The following is a 20,866-nucleotide window of genomic DNA, read 5'->3' as shown; positions in this document are numbered from 1 at the left end:
TGTCATGCAGTCTGCAGAGTGAAAGACCAAGAGTAGAGTTTGGGATATTTAAAACACAGAGAGGAGAAAGGGAGGGGTTGAGCTTGGTGATAATGAAGGAGCATTCTGGAAGTTAGGGAGGACATATCAGGAAGCTGAAGGTCATACTGTTGGTGCACAGAGTGTAACTAACAACACTGCAACAAATGTTCTTAATAAGGAATGTTCCCAAGCTTAGCTAAGAAGTGAGAAGTAGTAAGTATAGATAAACATTAGCAAATACGAATCACGCAATGATATTATTTAAAGGTGGGGTAGGTCATTTCGGAGAAACCAGCTCGAGATCGCTAGAATTTGAAAATACACAGCTGGAGAAAATCTGCCTCTTCCTCACAGAGCCCCTCCCCCAACACACACGACCGCGCACATGACCAATGAGGGCACGAGAGAAGTTTGTGCACAGATGGAAGGCTGACAGGCAGGTAGGCCATCCAGTTACTTTAGCCGGCTCAGATGATTGGTCGTGCTTTCTACAGCGCTACGGCTTCTACAGATGACATTTTATTATGGATTTTTTGTCAAAGCACTTCAGATATTCATCGCTATCGGGATGTTAAGAGCATTCCATGGAATATAACACCAAGTGTATCTCAAGCCGGTTTCTCAAACTTACCCACCCCACCTTTAAGCAAGTGAGTATAATATTCTATTACAAATCCACTCTGGTACCTCTACTTCAGTGCTTCTCAAAGTGTACCAATATTCTCACGGACCACCGGTGGTCCGTGAGAATATTGGTACAATTTCACAATTGAAATAAATAAATAAATAAAAGTTTTCCGCACTCTCTCGCGAGAATATCTCCGCAATGGAGCGAGCTTACGTTTCACTTTCGATTGCATAATATAGCCCAGCACAACACCTTCATCAAACATGTTACCACTTGTTTGTACCATTTTCAGGTGATTTGTAATCTGTTCTGTGTTTTTGAATATTTTTGGAATTAGGTGGTCCGCGAGTGTTTTTTTATTGGTTAAGTGGTCCTTGGTCTGAAAAAGTTTGAGAAACACTGCTCTACTTTTACTGAAGTACAAGACCTGAGTACTTCTTCCTCCTCTGGTGAAGTGTGTGTGTGTGTGTGTGTGACGGCCGCTGCCTCCCCGGTCCTGTTAACTCTGTTTTGAATGTGTTCTATGTAAATGAGCAGTGTGGTTGCCCTGATGTCATTGGCTACCCATCTCCTGGTCCGCCCCCGAAGATTGTGATTGGAGCATGCCGGACCCGACGAGCTCCACTCCCAGCGCACACCTTCCGGAGACGCCTACAAAGCCGGTCGACAATGATCATGTGTGTGTGTGTGTGTGTGTGTGTGTGTGTGTGTTCTCACCGGCCCGGTTCAGGTACCAGCAGGACTCTTCGGTGTGTTGTTTGTTCCAGATGGCGGCGCCCACAGAGCTGATCAGGGCCATGACCAGCAGGATGCAGAACAGGACCAGGATCTGCATGTTGGTGACCCGCTCCACGTTAGAGCGCTTCAGAGGGGCCTTGGTGGAGTTCTGCAACAATGAATACAACACAAGCACAGTCACATTAAGATGTCGCTGGATGAGGGTTCAGTTTTAATGGAACGTCAATGGTTTCACTGGGAAGAAGTCAATCGCAGCAGCCTTTTCAACACTAATTAAAATGTGTCACACAAATCTGTCAGCAATCCAAACACAGAGACTTGGATGTGTCACTCAGTTACAAGATCCAAATTATTCCTATGCAGTTCATTAGTAAGTGAGACAGATTCTTATTAAACCTGCCTTGAAGCCACACATTATAAATAATTTATTCAATTCAGACATCAGGTTGGGTTTACCTGCATCAGTTTAGAGTCATGGCCAGTGTAGACAATAATTCCCACAACCCACTGCGTGTTTCTGAGCTGAGCGCCGCGCAGCAACACCTGGTCGGGACCCAGAGGAGCGGGACTGAGGGGAGAGAGGGAGGCAATCAGCAACAACACAGGAGACATTCATGCAGATTTAGAGCAACCTGCTGAGTCCTTCTTATCTAGTCACTTCTCAAGCTTTAATTTTTCTCATAAATTCCTAATTGATGCAATTTTTTTCTGTATGAAAGGCTAGGCAAGACTTTAAACATCTATGATATTTATATAGATGTATTCTCCTCTCTTGGCCAGTTTTATACAAACATACTTTTATTTGTAATACTCTTGACTTCAAGTTAGAAAAAATAACTGTGTGTGTGTGTGTGTGTGTGTGTGTGTGTGTGTGTCTCTCACTTCTGGTTCTCCAGCCGCAGAGTCCCAGTGAAGTCGTACAGGTGTCTGTTGGGGCCTTCACACTCCAGACGACCAGACAGACCAATTAAATCCTCCAGGGTCTGATAGGTAGCCGTGAGCGAGAGACCCTGGGAAATAAAATCATAAGTCACAAATCAAGGAAAGTACTTTTGACAAACAGGATTAGAACAGAGTACATTACCGTAAATCATGGATCATAATTCAAAACGGGTCAAACTGTAATAAACATAATGGATAGAAGACCCAAGTGGAGGCAAATATCAGGCGTATGAGGAGAAGTGTTACATATTTCTTTGCCAACATTTAAATAGGGGGAGAATTTCCTCTCTGACCATGCATTGAGAAACCTTACAAACGTAGCGATGTTTCTTACCTGTCTGATCTTCAGGTTGGTTTCTCCATCCAGGTTGGACGTCTCAGTGTAACACATGGCCTGCGGCTCGCTGTGGACAAGAGGCATCCAAATATTGAAGCGCTAAAAGTTAGTTAGACATCAACCAACAGGAAATCAGTCAATGAGTATTGAGAATATTAAATCCATTGACTTAATAATAACTGACTGTTTCGGATAGTAGTTTAGGTTCTTGCAATCTAGAATTAGAATTCACAATACCAAACGATAAATCAAAAGACTGATTATGAAAATAATCACACACACACACACACACACACACACACACACACACACACACACACACACACACACACACACACACACACACACACACACACACACACACACACACACACACACACACACACACACACACACACACACACACACACACACACACACACACACACACACACACACACACACACACACACACACACACACACACACACACACACACACACACACACACACAGAGAGTCTGACCTGGAGGACACAATGACCATGTCAGCTGGAAGGTGCTGGCCATTGGTCACCTTCACTATGTCTCCTACTGCCACCTGATGGCCGGACGGAGCAGTGCAACAGCGTGAGAGGAAGGAGGTGAAGAGAAGGAGAAGGAGGGGAGTCAAGGGTAAGATAAGGGGTCATGGAAGGGGTAAGGGGGGGAGAGGAAACATGAAGCAGGTTATTTAGTGACCAACCTAGAGGCAGCCAACAGAGAGAGAGGAAGTCTTGAGATAAGGTGACAGGAAGCACAGCGGTGCGTAGCTTTAACTCTTTTGATTAGGCTGCAACCAAAGCAAGACAGGCAAAAATAAAAATAATACAAGCATGTGGATAACAGAAAAGCTAAATAAAATGGTGTTAAAAAAAAAGTCCTAATTTCAAGGAAAAGAGAGCATTTAAAGGACATCTTGTCACCACCTCTCTTTATCATGGACTTTATTGAGTCGGCGGGGCAGCTGGAACAAATTCCTCCACCTTTTCTGACCTTGCGTAACAAGGGGGCTACATTCCTGCTGTACACTAAACAACAAAGACTCAAGTCTGATTTGATTTGAGCTGCTGGAGCAAGACTGTACACAGCTTGACTCGGTTAATGAGTGCAATCTAAGAGAGACGCCATCTAGAGAAAATGGTTATTCGTGCTCCAAGGACACACAGTGGACATGCATTGTTCCGTGAGAACAGGGGGTTCGTTTAGCTCCGGACTCCGGAAGAAAACGCTTACTGGTTCAGAGAAAAACTTTAGAATTCAACTATGTGGAATATTGGAAAGATTGCCCACTAACTCACTTGTTATCTGGCTCTGAAAGGTCAATACTAATTGGACTAGTATCATTTTACAGACCGATCCTGAGCAAGCGCAGACTGAGAGACTACAGTGCCGCCACAAGAGGAAGAAAATATGGAATAACTTAACAAGCCAAGACATTCTATATTTGAATCCCCAATTTAACTAAAACTAGACCATACTTTTATTACATTAATGCGTTTACTTTCACCATCTATCCTAGGTGCCCTTGCAGTATTACTTTACAATCATTTTTAATATAATACACACTTATTTATACAGCACTTTTCAAAACAAGTGCTTTAAATTGATTACAAACAAGCCTGGCAGGCCGCAACAGATCACGAGGTTACCTTAAAAAGCACAATAGGGCCTCTTTAAGTATTTAAGTCAATAGTAAAACTGAGTCATTGGGCGACAGAGATGCAGAGTGATAATAGCGATACCTGTTTCCAGATGATGGTCTGCCAGGCTCCGCTCCGCAGCACTGAGAGACAAGGACAACACAGCCATCAGTCAGCCTATAGAGCCACACTCATACACAATTCATGGCCACTAAACTTTTTTTGTCTGGGGCTCGAACTATAGTGAGTGACAGACAACAGCCTTTCAGTCAGCCATGAAAGGAAAACCCACGGGATTAGACACACTCATGGAAAACTCACAGGCAGTCGACGAGCACACACACGCATACCTATTGTTGTCTTGTTGTTCACGGTGTTGTCTGCTTTGTGTCTTTTCTGTTGAAACGCAGAAGAAGCAGCTTTTAATATATCAGAACCAGATTTCTTGTCTTTGTCCCGCACAGGGGAAATCATCACAACAGCAGAAGAAGTAAGTAAAGAGAATAGACTTACATATTAAGTAATCTAAAGTATGCACACAGTATTAATAATAAAAAACATAATAAGTAAAAAAAAAAAGCATACAGGTACACCAAGTAGTAGTATATTTATTAATATTTGTTGTTGTTGTGTTATACATTTGTGCAATGTGTTTTGATGGAAAAAATGGTAGCTGGTACCGTTTACAGATTGTAAATTAATTGAAAGGAAAAATAATTGTGAATTGCGTGAGGGTATATTGCACATATAAAGTGTAATATTTACAGACAGTGTTGTGGCACATCTGGCATCATCACATGATTATAAATACTTTAAACACAAAAAGTAGTCCCTTCTGTTAAAGACACTCACATAGTCCTCGATGATCTCCTTGATCCCGGCCACAGTGAGGATGAAGATGAGCGGGACCAGCGTGGTGTAGCGACCCGTCGGCGATACATCGGGGATTTGCTGATAAGAGAGTGATCAGTGCTGGGGGGTATACTACGAAGCAGGATTTTCGCTTAGCTAACTTCAGGGAAAACGTAGGACTTCTTAGCGAGAGCGCGTATGTTTTGGATTAGGCCAACCGGCTAACTCAAACATATCCAGGTTAGGTTGAACCGGCTTCGTAGTACCGGCCCCTGGTGTTAAGGGGCTGGAAGCACCCATAATGATGTTCACGACGTTAGAACAGGAAGGAGGTGGAGGATAATGAATGAGTGTTCTGAATGTGATTGATCTGTGACGGGGGGGCAGAGCCGTGTTGGAAAGCAGTGCAGCGTTTATTATGAAGATAACAGAGGGATAAACAAAACAAGTGTCCATCATCTGCTCCCATTCGTGGGGATTAAGATAGCAGGGAGGCCATCTCCTATGATTGATGATGACTGATGAGATATACATGTCATCTCTCAGCTGCCTCTGGACCTGATGGCCTTTGTAACATTATTGTCAAGACGTCTATTACTAACAAGATGGAAATCACCAAAACTACCATCCCACACTCTCTGGTTTAAAAGAAATGCTCAATAATGTACACTTTAAATCTGTTACACATTGAAAGGCTCTTCCAGGAAGTTTATCTGGGGGCTTTCAGAGAGAATGGACTTCCCAGATATTCCCGAATAAGACCTGGAGGAAATGTACCAAATACTAGCTTTAGGCATGTAGAGAAATACTCAATAATCCATAACTCATAATAGCTTGTGGGATTCCTGGAATGTTTTAATCCAACATTGTCAGGACGTGTCATCTACAGCGTGTGTGGGAATCCGCGGCGATCACTGGGGCAGTTGTGTGTGTGGGGTTTACCTGCATGAGAGCGATGAACAGGAAGAAGGCGTTGGCAGCGCGCCTGATCTGCTCATAGAGGAACCGGGGCAGGAAGGTGAGGACTCCATACTTGGTGGTACTGCAGAAGAGAAGAAGAAGAAAACACTTTACGACTTGTTTATAATGAGACAGAGAGAGCCAGGAAATGCATTCGCTAAAGTTTGAATTCATGCATAAATTGTGTGCTACTGGCGCTCTCTGAGTAACTGAATCCATTTGGGTTTCAATATTGCAGCAAACACTCAATTGTAGTCCAGAGGGCAAATTGAGTACCATGATGAGGTGCACACACATCACACCTATAAATAATCAAATACTTTAAATCCAGAAAACCAAATTTAGACGTATAAAATAGGTGAAAAAACCTTGGCCGCCTCAACTCGTCTGTCGATCAGCAGTATTGATCAGACAGCTGTATTGATTGGCTTCGTTTTAGCCAGGAGCTAAAAGCTTTTCAAGGCACTAAAAATACAAAAATAGGAGTCCACATCCAATTAAAGGACTGCCTTTTTATTTCCTGTGCGGACTGAAGAATGGTAAGAGTGTTTATTTAATGGAAAGTGAGTGCATCAAGTGCATTGACCAAATGGGTAAAAAGTAACCCTCCCATCACAGTCCAGAATCTCCCACGAGGTGAACCGCTTTTTCCATCCGTCTCGCCCACACACACACACAAAACTACAAAGAGCACGACTTTACACACAAGACGAGTAGCAACAGCTGTCGCACACACACACACTCACACTGTCCTGACCCCGATGCTTTGCATAGCTCAGAGTTGGTGATACTACACCTACGATCCGGTAGATAAAGCTGCCTTAATCTAATCAAAGTCAAGTGATATCACATTTCGCACACGCACAAAAACACACGTTTCCATTGGAGCGGGCATCGAGCTGTGTGTTGTTTTTCATTCTGTAGACGTCCAACATACTGGTGGGGTAAGCAGCTGCTAGCTACAGGGGGAGGCTCTCCTGCAGCTGTGCCGCATTGACATGTTTTTGAATAAGGGAAAGTTCTGTTTTCTTTATATAGGCTGAAAGAAAATACTTTTGAAGACAGGGAGAAGTCATCCCCCTAACTGGAAGAAAACAATAAGCAAACCAAGGTGAGTAGATCTGAAGGATAAAAGAGCAGATGACTTTGCTGCACTAACGTTCAGTTTGCAACACATCCACAGTGAAATATGAAGTGTGGAAGGCCTAGGGATTTGAGAGGAGGCCAGTCGAGTACACAGATAAAAGCTACAAGCTTTAATCTCTGAGAAATCAATAATACTATTGAACCTTTCAAACGTAAACTAAACAGTTACAGGAACACAGGGACATCAGAGTGCTCCTGGCTGTCCAATCAGCATGCAGCGCAGGGCCCATGTGACCCAATGAGAGAAGCCAGGGAGCACTCACCTTAATCTTATTCCTGGAGTTCAAATAGGCTCTGTTGAAAAGTGAAATGAAATCTCCTGACAGTAAAAGGCAGACCGCTGAATGTCAATGACAATCCTTCAACTCACAGAACAGCCCTATGGCGCCAAGCACAGTAAGTGCATACAAATGGGAATAATAAAAGATAAAGACATGGGACAAATTAAACTGTCTTATTTAAACTGGAAATACAATAATTACGGCCTCAAACAACCCATGAAATATGCAGACAATAGTTAGGATGATACTTATAAAAGAGACTTCTTCACTTTAGTATGACACTGCTCATGACTGCCTACAGGCTGAAAAATAAGCTTGTTGGTAGCACCACCTAAATGGCTATTATATATTAACAACACTTAAAGGTGGGGTAGGTAAGTTTGAGAAACCGGCTCGAGATCGCTAGAATTTGAAAATACACAACCGGAGGAAATCTGCCACTTCCTTACCGAGCCCCTCCTCCAACACACACGAACGCGCACTTGACCAATGAGGGCACGAGATAAGTTTGTGCCCCGATGGAAGGCTGACAGGCAGGTAGGCCATCCAATCCAATCCAGTATTACGGCTTCTACAGAGGACATTTTTTTATGGATTTTTTGTCAAAGCACTTCAGATATTCATTGCTATCGGGATGTTAAGAGCATTCCATGGAATATAACAAAAAGTGTATCTCGAGCCGGTTTCTGAAACTTACCGACCCCACCTTTAATAGATTACTATAGTGTTTGGCTGGTGAGGGTGTAAATATCCAACCGTCTTATGCCAAGTCATTTTTTACCGCCGTTTTACTGTTGTGTTTCAAGACTTAGTAGTCCAATTTATACCACAAAAAGTCCTGACGACAAGTATTAAACCTCCTAGGATTCATAAATCACACTCGGCTAAGGCGCTTTCTGAAATAAACACAGGCAAGTGTGGTTACTTTACACTTATTGGCAGCCTTGAATATTCATTAGGACATTTGATTAAGCAACACAGTCATGTAAAGTTGTTAAGCCGAGATTCCCAAGTGGACTTCAGGCAGAGACTGATCAGCCTCCTAGGTCATAGGTGTAGTAATCGGTGACTTATTAAAAAAGCCTTATCAATAGAGCTTGACCTGCGATTTAAAGCAAAACTAAAAGAAATTGAGACATGTTTAAGGGAGAGAGAAAAAGCTAATCCTCAGTGGTCCAAAGTCTGCTCGCCGCACATGGCATGACGGGAGGAAAAACATACAAGGATGTCCTTCAACCTGACAATACGGGTGTAAAGCTGCTCTAAAGCAAATATCCAGAAAGCTGCAGTGTCCTTTAGGAAGACACAGAAGAAGCTGACCCTGCTGACCCAAATACTGGAAGTGAAGTTAACACACTCGGAGAGCTTATCACCACCTCTGAATAAACAGACAATAATGACAAAGTATCAGATACATTTTCATCTACTCGACCGGCTGTTTGCTACCAAGCATCATATCAATCAGCAAAATGTACTTAGTAACAGTTGTGCAGAAAAATGGTGTTTATAATTGTATATGTGACATGTCTGGATAATATTGTTGCATCAAGTAGCGTTTTACTGTAGACTCTTTGTAAAATATTTAAATGACTTATTTTTAGACATGTATTTTGTGAAAAGTAGCTAAAGCTGTTCATTTATGTAGTGGAGTAAAATCACATGTACCTTTGAATTGTAGTGGGGTAGAAGTACAAAGTAGCAACAATTGAAATACTCTACTGAAACTGAAGTTGACACACTGATAGAGAGCTTATCACTCAGAATGAACCGAAAATAAAAGTCAGATCAGATTTGATATACTCTCCATGCTGTTTACAAAGCATGCTGTAGTAGGAGTAGTAGGTGAAAACAGGGCATTTCAGGTACACAACATGCAGTGAAAGCCCACTCACCTGACATGGTTGTCGCAGAACTTGGTGGTCTGTGTCCCGTTGAGCAGCACCGATCGGGCGCTGGCGTCTACCGGATCCGCCTGGGAAGTAGTCCCGGACATCTCATCATCTGCCTTTCGGTATCCTCCGGACGAGCACGCAGGTCCTGCACCGTTAGAGTGATGGGAGAGAAGCGAGGTCAGTGGAGAGGTGGTGAGAGACAGAGAGAGAGGGGGGGGAGATAGTGGGAGAGAGACACACACACAGACGGACGAGGTTCAAAAGGCTCCCAATCAAGACTAGAGGATAGGCTACTCTGTGCTGATGTGTGCTGAAGCCGGTGCGGTCGATTCAATGACGTTTCCCGGTATAAACACCCCCCCTTGTCTTTCAGTATTATTATGCAGGTACCGTCAATGCACACACACGCCCACGGGACCCCCCTGTGTATAATGGATGTGCTGAGGGATGCACAATGGCGAACAAACACACCGTGTGTTATGTTATCAGCAACCTGTCCATATGTAACACAGGAGAGGAGAAGACCCGGCGTGCATGGCGACTGTCATTACATGCAGAAATGATGCTTACAAAAAGTGGGAAGAGGGTGCACGCTAATCATGCCCCCCCCCCCCCTCCCCCCTCTGCCTCCCATTCCCCGCCAAGGCTTTGTCATCTCCAACCATTTTACGCGTCGGCATCTCCCTGCACGCTCTCCTGCAGCGGGACAATTTTCTACCCTTAATTTTGATAGTATGTTTCTGCAGGGAAATTGTGAGAGCAATGCAAACAGGTCTGCTCAGTTTACTCAGCTGCTACAGCGGACCTGGGTGTGGATAGATGCAGCGTGCCCGAGCCTCCTCGCTCCTCCTTCGGCCTCGCTGCTGAGTAAACTCCCGGTGAAAGATTCTGCAAGCTCCGCAGCCGTGTCACCTGGCCACCTGCCGCCTCCAAACGCCTTTTTTCAGGTTTAACGAGCCCCTAAAACTCCGATTTGATAGCGAGCGCCTCACTAGTGCATTCAACAAGAGGAGGAAGCCATTCAGTGTTTCAGTGCTGCGGAGGGGAAAGCTTGGGCTCCGCTTTTAAAGGGCCAGAAGCCTGATATCGCCTTGAGATCGCCTTGAGATCTTGTGGTCGGGTCAAGTGACATCCATGAGGCAGGAGCCATGCATCAGGAGATCATTTATTGTGATCCTGTGTCTGCTCACTGGAGGATTCGCAACTTTCTCAATAGTTTGCAAAGATAGTTAGAATGCAGTGAATGAATAATCTAGAGTGCATTTATCTGCAAAGCTACAGGTAAGCCACACAATCCTGTCGTTATTCTGATAATACTATGTCAACAACCCTGTCCACTCACTGCGTGATTCACAACTTTGTCAGTAGTACTTTGCATAGATGCAAATCCAGTATGACATCAAATATAATTACCTGGAGTGCATTTTTTGGGAAGCAGGTCACATCCTGTCTGATAATACTATGTCAACAAGCAGAGGTTGAAAAGTAAATGTGGAAATACTATGGTCTTAAAATACTCCATTACAAGTCCTGAATTAAAAGGTTACCTAAGTAGAAGTACAGAAGTATTAGCAGCTTGATATACTTACATTATTTAAACTAAAAGTAATCAGCATGCAGTGTTATATTGGTATGGAAAACTATATTATCCTGTGTTTTTATCACTATCAAACCCATGTAAGAGCCCGTTAATGTTTTAGTTTGTGAATGTTGAGCCAATTTTAGATAGTAAAGTACAATTATGTAAAAATACTTTTTAGGTAAAATACTTGAGTATATTTACTAAGTTACATTCCAGCATACAAGCTGTGAGAGCTGAAGTGTAATTCTTATTTTTGTGGGATCTTCTAGTTTCTTGGTATGACTGCATTGTGTCTGTCTGTGAGCGAGGCTGTAAGTTAAAACAACAACAAGCTAATTGCGTAAATAATTTAGAAACGAATAAGCACTGCCAGGGTTTAGCAGATTGAATTTCCGCAGTCTTGAAACTCTATTTCTGCGGCACTATACAATCCGGGCCTTTCTCTCCCCTCAATAACCAAAATATCATTATATCCCACTCAAGCCTGCCGCTGTGAAGCAGGCGATGAATTGTAAAGCGGCCGAGACGAAAAACTGCCAGGTTTATCTATACTGGATGCGCTATAATCTCATCAGAACTCCACTTTAGATAGAAAGAGACATTAAGCTGTGTGTGTTTACCGGGAACATGTACAATACACTTTGAAGTGCATCTGGAGGTTATTCTTTCTAAGCCAGACCATTTCTTTGGATTTTGTATTTATTAGAGGTAAAAGCCCACTTTTTATTGTACTAAAATTCATAGTAATTCCACCATTTTTAAAGACCGACATCACCGTTAAAGTTCCTATATCTGCAATGTGCAATATAGACACTTATTTGCAATCGCACTAAATCGCTAAAATCACTTATATGTAAGAAATACCTATTTTTATAAAATACGTCTAAAAACTGTTTTTTAATGCCGTTTCAGCACTTAGTTTTACTTAAAGGGGACCTATCATGCAAAATGCACTTCTTGATGTCTTTTATACATAAAAGGTGTGTCCCCGGTGTGTCGGGGAACTCACGCAACCCTCTCTCTTTTCCTCCGTACCCAAATCTCTAAAAACGGGGCTGCAACGGAGCTGATCCAGATTTGCGTCCGATATTCTTTCACACACAGTGACGTCACGAGCTACCCACAATGCAACACGCACCATATAAATACGCCATTTTCCTGGAGGTGCAAATATCCTGGAAGTGCAAATATAAACAGCTAGCTAACATAGCCAGGCAGAGCGCACTAGTTTTTTTTTCTGAATTAACGACCGAAGAAATTGCTGCATGTCTTCGGATGACATCTCTGGACTTGAGGGGTGTGCTCTAGGTCGTTACCAGCGTGAACTAGAGCTGTGTGGGTTGTGGGATTGCCCTTACTGACTGCCTGCAGATGTATGGAAAAACGACAGTGGCCTTCGTCGATTTTGGCAGCATCTACGTCTATCTTCTGGAAACACCAGGTGAATACCCCACTTGTCACAATAATATTATCATGCCATTGCATATGTGGTATTTTAGAGTTGACTAGATATTGATTAAGGCAATAGACTATGATATTCAGTACAGGAAGCTTAGCAACACCTAGACGGTGTACGGCTGCTTGCACCTCGCGTAAAACGGCGGATACCGGAAGTACGGTGTCGCGCTCGGCCCAATACCCGTATGTGTGTGTGAAAGACGTAATTTCATCACGGCAGTATTTAGTTTAGACAGTAGCTGCCGGGTCCCGCATGAGCTCAGCCCCCTCCTTTTTTTTTTAATCAATCTTTTTTTTTTTTAAAGCTTTATTCCCCAAATCAGCACTTTTGATATGAGGCATGGCTAGAATGGGTGATCTGCTTGGTACTTTGAGCAAAACACTTCATAGACATGTTTTTTATATATCTGAGACCCATGCTATTGCCTAAAAATAGCATGATAGGTGACCTTTAAATTGCTGCTACCCTTTTTTAACCATGGTTGTTTGTCTTTATGTTGATTTTATTACTTACGTCTGCTTTTCTTTTATTATTGCATGCCCTTTTAACCTGCTAGGCCACTTTAGCTTTAACACTGTAAATCTCCCCGCTGTGGGACTAATAAAGGAATTCTGATTCTGATTTTGATTCTGAAAACTACAACCTTATTGCTTCACCAAACCAAGCCGAGAGAGCAAGGGTCAAAGTCTATCCAAGCAGAATGATAATGAGGCAGCCTATCCCTCATCTCTATAACTCTGACTGGGCTATTACGCCTGCACCTAACAGAGCTAATCTCAGCCCTGCACTCACTCACACTGCGAATGGCACTGAGGTCAATCAAGATAGCAGGTGATTGTGGAAATGATTGAAGATGAGAGAAGGTTAAAGGTAGTGAAGCGTAACAAACATTGTGATCGCGGTCCTATCACGAAACAATCCTGTTCCGATCTTTTCTCAGGGTTTCCTTTTTCTTTTTCACACTCCGACTTTATTGATTTTTTCCAGACAATAAACAGCAAATGACACAATAAACAAGCAACTTCAGCACGTATGCGATCTAGAGGAAATATTCCTGAGTATTATGGATAACTGCAAAGTGTCCTCGAGGTTAATAGAATGAGTGTTCTCCATAGTAAGTGAGTAGGGTATATTCACAATCATATTCATTTTGAGATATATTTTAAACATTTCGACCATCTTCAAGGACACCAGTTGTTTCTTAGTCTTAATAAAGGTCAGTCTCTCCATCTCATGAACTTCTCTTACGGTACGTCCACACAGCAGCTTTTCAAAAATCTTGGAGCTGGGCGTGTCTGACAGCTTGGGGAATTTTTTGCGACCAACAACCAATCACATGAATCTCCCGCCCCCGACATCCAAAGCAAAAAACCCCGGGGATTTTATGCGAGCAATATATATATATATATATATATATATATAAACTCCCCAAACAGGCGAAAAGCTACCAGTTTCCCCCACTGTCTCTGCCACCTCCCTCCATGCTGGTTCCTCCGGTTTGTATCCCGTTAATAGTTCTGGTCGTAAAGAACCGGGTGATTTGCTACCGTAATTTCTCGCTTGGAATATGAGGAAATGAACTGCGGTCTGGTTCTCCCTGCTTACGCACGGTTTGATTGGCTAGCGCTTCTACTGTCAGATTTGCATAAACGTGTTTGATTGGCTGACGCTTCCAGCTCAGCTTCAAAAGTTGAACATTGCTCAACTTTTGAATCCTGGAAATCTTGGAAATCTTCGCTTCGCTCCCCCACAATGCAGTTCGGCGAAAAGCGAGGCAAAGTGACGTCATCCCCATTCAAAGTCAATGGGCAGAGAAGCGTTGGAAGCGGTGGAAGATTCGTCTAAAGCTGCTGTGTGGACGTACCGTTAATGATTTCATACAGTAGGAGGATCGGCTAGTAACCACGAGTTATTGATGGTCCACTCTTTCTCTACCTGGTTGCTTATTCTTGTTTTTTCCATTACCTCCACTTTTAACCCTCTACCTTTCTGAGCAGATCAATAGCGGCTTTCTCAGCAGCCCAATTCAGCTCTGATTCATTTGTGAGGAGGGATCAATGCCTCGGTTACTCATCCCTGATGGAGCGCAGTCAACCTCATTACCAATGTGCCACAGATGAGTCAGCAGAAAACCCCAGCAGAGTCACAGCCAGGTCAATTACACGTGAAGCATCCAGGTACCACATAGGTCCGATAACCTGCGACCAGGACAGGTAAGACTAGACCGATCCGAACCTCGACAAACACTTTGATCTCATACCCTGCTCTACCAAACACCCGCTTGGTTGGTGAGGCGTAAACAAGACGTGTCCCCTTTCTTCTAAACAACATTAATAAGCCAAACATCCGTCCATTAAAGGGAAGCTTAACAGCCCTTTTACTATCTCTCTCAACATATAGTTGTGTCATTAGAAGCCTATTAAAGCACAATGGGCCGATAAAATCACCTGTTCCCTTACGAAGAACAAGGGAAAAAAAAGAAAGACAATTAAATCCATCATGCATGTCATCTGAAGATCTCTCACTTCATAATATCTTAAAATGGAGTATTACCTTTTGGTTTTTGGGCTGAGCCCCAAGTTTCCCTGGAAGCCAAGGTTTTCCTGCTAAAGAGCAAGCTGGCTGCTGAATAATTGATAGAGACAGGCTGCATAATTCATCCACATTTTCCAGTATGGCAGAGCATATTTCACCCGAAGCTGTGCCTCGGTTCCAAGACTCAAGAAACAGCCGTCGCGTTAATTAGCACAGACTTGCCAGAATTGTGCTTTTAAATGGCATAAATAAAAGCTTTCGGGGCTTACATGTTTAATTGAATCATGTTTAATGCACTTCCCCCAAACACCTCAACCAGAGTGGACTGAGCCAGAAAGGAAATAATCAAAACAGCAGTCACAGAAGAATAGCTTCAATCATCCTGTTGAAGCGCCCGACGAGGTTAAATGAAAAAACTGAAATGCTGTCTTTAATTAAACGTATTATGTCAAGAAATGTCACATAACTGTATTAGGTTGGTTGAAAGTAATAATGTTAAGTTGAACCTTATATAATATTTATCTAAACTTAATATTATTGCTTTCAACTGACCTTATACAGTTGTGTAAAATACATTTGATTTAAAGGTCCCATGACATGCTTTTCTGGTTCTTACCCGTCCCCTTGTTGTTATGTAGCTTTTTCTGCATGTAGACGGTCTGCAGAGTCACAAACCCTCAAAGCACACCCTGTAGCGAGTAAAACTAACACAGAGAAGACCCGTCTAGCTGCCCCAGAACGCCTCGTTGGACATTTATCTTTTTCCATTGTTTTCTTCCTGGGTACAGTAACGTGCCCATACCCCAATGGACCCATTGGTCCAAATAGACCAATCCCTGGAGCCGTTACGTTAAGACTTCCTCACACACACACACACACACTCAATCTTTTCTCAGCTGCAGCTCCGCCGATGTCTCCTCCCTGAGACAGCGGGACGCAGCGAGGCTGTGAGCACACACACACAAACTCCCAGCCAGGCTGCGGGTGTATGTGTGTTCGGGCTGGGTTTCGCTGTGTCTCGCTGTCTCGCAGGCGGCCACTGGGCTCACAGGGAGGGGGGGGCAGGAGCTCCAACAAGCCATTTAGGACAGAGTGAAGACACATACTTTCCAGAGATGCTGTGAGAAACCAATGCGATTTTGGAAAATTGCACAATATAAATCTATTCTAGTAGACCTCAACAATGGCATTATGATCAGTAGAAATAGCCATGACATGGGTCCTTTAAGTACGTAGGACAGATGCTGGCGGGTTACACATTTCTGTTATCTTAAAAACTGTCAAAAATGTAATAAATAAAATTGCACTATGGCAACCAGAGAGCATCCCAGCACATTTTGTTTTCCACAGTTGGCAACATGGCCGCAAAGTCATTGCCCCGTAACAGCAAGGTCTCAGGCTTTAATCCCCCGACACTAGAGATCTTCCCCCTACGACCCTGCTGTGTGGTTAGAATAGCATTACCAACGGAGCGTCGTCGGTCCGGCTGACTTCCACGTCCCATGGCTGTCCCGTCCCCGACCCGCAGGCCCCTATCTGCAGTTCTTGGTCGAACTAGCCTCAGGCGGTCCCAGTGGCTCCATTTGCAACCGAGTAAGAAGTAAGGCAAGAAAGCCTCTTAAGAAGCCACTGTAATGAGCAGGATAATCCCCTCTGTGTCTGCTCTGCAACTTCACCTGCTGCTAATATATAACCTGATAATCCTACAGGTGACACAGCAGCGCACACACAACACAACACAAATGTATGCATATTCACAAATATACACACACACACTGATGTAGGCTAGCACACATAGGGGTGAACACACAGGGTTTGAAGCCAGAAAAACTTAGCAATACGACATGCTTCTAACCAACGTGCTTCCTCTCTAAATCCACTTATGTGTCATAGCCATGCAGCCATGTTCACACACACACACACACACACACACACACACACACACACACACTGATGTGTTTTGTGTTCTACAGCATGCATGTGTGTTGGTAATAAAAGTCTAGCTTAAAAGTGCCCAGTGAAATCAATCTGTCGTCATTAGCACGGTCTGACATCAGCGGTGGAAGAAGTATTCAGATGCTTTACTTGAGTAAAAGTACTAATTCATTTGTGTTAACACTTCATTACAAGTAAAAGGGATGTGTTCAAAACCTTACTTAAGAAAAAGTATTATCAGCAAAATGTACTTATAAAAAGTAAAAGTAATCATTGTGCAGAGAAATGGTCTTAACATGTGTATATAATTATATTTATATATGTGACATTTCTAGAAAATGCATCAAGTAGCATTTTACTGCTGTAGACAAAATACTGATTGACCTTTTGTCAAACTTTAAAACAATTTGACTTAAAGAGTTAGTCTACTCATTTAATTTTTCGAGATGCATTTTGTTAAAAGTAGCTAAAGCTGTTAAATAAATGTAGTGAAGTCAAATTACATTATGTACCTTTTTAAAAAGGTAGTGGAGTAGAAGTAGCATACATTTGGAAATACTCAAGTAAAGTACCTGAGTAAATGTACTTAGTTACTTCCCACCTCTGACTGACATGACCCCACTTTCTTGAAGCACATGCGGTGGAAGGTTTCTGCATTAATCACTCCAGGCCCCGAGGAGCTACAGATGATCAGGGTCCGCAGCAGGGAAATCTTTTCAGATAAGAACCAGAGACGTAGCAGGACATGTAGCTCTTGAGGGCCGGGGGTTTGGAGACACCTGCTCCTATAGCTGGTGGCCATGCACCTAAAAGGACTCCGGACACAAATGTGGCGTCATCCAGTCTAATTCGAGCAAACTCACTTTTGTCAAACTTGTCCGTGAGGCGGGTTGACAAAGTAGCCCCTTGGCCTGGGTCCTGCAGGTCAGAAGCCTCCAGCCTAAGGGTGGTCAACACTAACTGCTCTGTGGCACCAGAGAGGCAGGAGGAAACAACACACACACAAGACAAGATGTCAATAAACACAATGTGTCAATCACTCAAATGTAAATATAGCTTGTGATGGATGTATTAATAGTGAAATGATTTTCATGGCTGTAGTTCTGAAGAGATGCACACAGAATGGACTTAGCTTGAGCAGGAGTGCCCCCCTGTGTCCAACCTTTGTAAGTACATCATTGCTGCAATTTATTTGGGTTTCACTCCATCTCCCCAATGACACCTTCGTTTGCTTGGCAGCCATGACTACCAGGCATCATCTTTCCCAAACAGATGCATTGTTGACGGTTGGCTGAGCCGCATGACTTGCACAAATGAATGATATCAACAAAGGGAACGATGTGCTCTTAAACTTAAACATAAATCCTAAGGGCTGACGAATGCTGTTTTCATTTATGTTTTATAACTTAAATACTTGTTTTCGTATATCGTGCCATCTAAAGCTGGGTGAGAATTATTATTTTCTTTTCATGGTCCTTTCAAACAAAAATGAAATAAAATAATGATCTGTTTCAGAGTTCATGTGAGAGGTTGGAGCTGCAGACGTCACCCGGGGTATGGCAGGTTGGAAGTTTGCTAATTGGAGCAAAGATTGAAGAGGTCAGGATACATGAGGTCACAGTGAAGGCAGCAATATGACACTCGTGCTTCCCCTTCACACCCACGCTATAAATGTGGCAGTTGTAAACACTCGTCAGTTCCAAGAAAGCAGAACAGTATCCTGTCGAGTTACTGGAAGCCCCACGACAATTGCTCCAATACAAACAAGAAGTGAACTAGTGCAAGTCAGCACTTAAGCTCTGCGTAGGTAAATATCACAGCGGTGAGACCATCTGATATTCTATTCTACAAAAATATATAATGGCTTGTAACAATACTGTGAACAATGTATGCTTCTATATTTGAAATGGGTGCTGAATACTTTTAACCTTTGATCTGTGAAAAAGTGTGTATATATATATATGTATATGTATATATATATGTATGAGAGAACCTCTGGCCTGAGGACAGTGTGGCCCAGTTGGCGCTCATCTCTTCTCACAATTTGCCCTACTTTCTATTTCTGGAAGCTGCGTGAGGCATGCAGCCGCACATATACAGTACACACACAAACACACACATCAGCAAAGCACAACAATATGTGCCAGTCACTATTAAAAGCCACTGGAAGAGCAAAACACACGCTCCTCTCTTCCATTCCGACATCGGTTTGTGACGTGTGAAATCATCCGATGCAGCTTTGTGTTTCTCGGTCCTTCCCTGGGGAAATATGAAGCATTTTCTCCCAAAAACTATGACTATCCCTCACTACACACTCAGTCATGGGGAGTCAAAAATAACAGCTTTGGTTCAAGCAGCATCTCGTAGAAAACCGGTGTAGAAACCTGTTTTGTTGAAACAGGATGTTGATGGCCTTCAGGTCAGGTGTGCTCTCCAGACGGTCACGTGGATTAAAAGTCGGCAAGGAAATAGGCTGTTCTTGGAATGATCTATATGAGCTTGGGATTTCAAATGCAAAGAAATCCTTCATATTTATTTTATAAAAATATAAGCGAGTCAATCCATAAGAAAATATCCAATATGTTGTAATTCAAGAGGCTGTTGCAGCACAATTATCTAATACCATATCGATGCCATGAGGAATACAGTATATTGTATTGAGAGATAATGTATAACTCCTTCGAATATATACTGTATATTATAGAAATATTTAAGCAAGTCAACCCATAAGAAAAGATCCCATATGTTGTCATTCAGGTGGCCTGGATACGAGGGGCTGTTGCAACACAACTATCTGTTACCATATTGATGTCATGGGAAATACAGTATATTCTATTTTAGTGAGTTTTAAGGTCACACGATACTCGTTCTCATCCTAGCAGGAACACACATGTTGTATCATCTTATGTAAGATTGCCAATTCATATAAAGGGCATACCGGGCCATCTGAAGCAGACACCTGCAGTCCGCTTGCCCTTGCATCCTCTGCCAAAAACAAAGTCGAGACTGGAGGATAGATACCGGTACAGCAAGTCGCATGCATGCCGCAGTTCCGAACAAATCCCGTTATTATGCCAAGCACATTAAATACGCACGATTATATACAGGCCGCAATAGCCTGTTGTTAACACTGAGACAGAGATCTTGCGATGACAGATGACAGATCTCAAATTAAAAGGCTGGTGAAAGCGTTAACTGTGCAAAGATTAAATAAGGTGTTTGTTGTTGTTTTTTAGCTTACCCCCCTCGGTGTGTATCTTCTTGGCTCTCCGGTTGAAATACATCTTGAATGGTTGTCTGAGAGGCTGGGGAGATGTTTTCCAAGCCGGGGCATGCTCACGGTTCTCCGGCAGAGCAGGGGGCCGCTGCTCCGGGTCCGGGCTGCGGCTCACTGGTCATTATTTCTCGGCTAGTCTGCGGAGGTAATGTTGCATAGAAGAGGACAGCTGCCATAGAGCGCCATAGAAAGGATGAAGAAGGTGCTACTTCCGTTTGCTGCTTTCAAAATAAAAGATGTTCGAATAAAGGTAAGATGAATGTGATGTTTACATTTAATAAAGTTACCCTTATTAAAACAAATATGGGTTGATAAAAACAATGCCAGGTCCAGGCTTAAAAGCTTAACCGCTCATAGTAGAGGAAATTGTAATGATGATTTTTAACCTTTTTTTAATTGTACCAAATCACTAGTTGCCCTGCGTCTGATCTGAAATCTTTATTTCGAAAAATCAACTGTCACACTTCCGCTCATGTGCTCTGTGGCTTGTTTATGGTTTTGTTTCCCATTCAATTCATTCAATTGAGCCACGGGGGCGCGCATCGTATGATCAGGATCAGATGCGAACGCGCGTACTGGCCTCTGCTCTGGGTACAGAGATTGAAGTACAACTGATGTCAAT

At 43.0% G+C, this 20,866-nt stretch overlaps 1 protein-coding gene across 1 annotated transcript in view; it reads right to left on the bottom strand.

Annotated features, from left to right (window-relative positions):
- Positions 1-20,466, bottom strand: part of atp8a2 (ATPase phospholipid transporting 8A2) — a 56,305-nt gene extending 35,839 nt beyond the window's left edge. Inside the window, exons 1-12 of the mRNA XM_034108483.2 lie at positions 20,209-20,466; positions 17,831-17,932; positions 9,457-9,601; positions 6,120-6,219; positions 5,178-5,276; positions 4,676-4,721; positions 4,428-4,468; positions 3,171-3,244; positions 2,664-2,733; positions 2,270-2,397; positions 1,844-1,955; positions 1,367-1,535 (exon numbers count right to left, since the gene is read on the bottom strand). Of these exons, the coding sequence (XP_033964374.1) occupies positions 1,367-1,535; positions 1,844-1,955; positions 2,270-2,397; positions 2,664-2,733; positions 3,171-3,244; positions 4,428-4,468; positions 4,676-4,721; positions 5,178-5,276; positions 6,120-6,219; positions 9,457-9,601; positions 17,831-17,932; positions 20,209-20,251 (1,129 nt within the window). The 5' untranslated portion in view covers positions 20,252-20,466. The remainder of the gene's footprint in view (positions 1-1,366; positions 1,536-1,843; positions 1,956-2,269; positions 2,398-2,663; positions 2,734-3,170; positions 3,245-4,427; positions 4,469-4,675; positions 4,722-5,177; positions 5,277-6,119; positions 6,220-9,456; positions 9,602-17,830; positions 17,933-20,208) is intronic.
- Positions 20,467-20,866: the final 400 nt, after the last annotated feature.

The sequence above is a fragment of the Pseudochaenichthys georgianus genome, chromosome 20, assembly GCF_902827115.2.
Source record: "Pseudochaenichthys georgianus chromosome 20, fPseGeo1.2, whole genome shotgun sequence".
Classification (NCBI taxonomy): Eukaryota; Metazoa; Chordata; class Actinopteri; order Perciformes; family Channichthyidae; genus Pseudochaenichthys; species Pseudochaenichthys georgianus.
The sequence above is the reverse complement of the archived record's forward strand: the minus strand, read 5'-3'. Positions and strand labels throughout refer to the sequence as shown.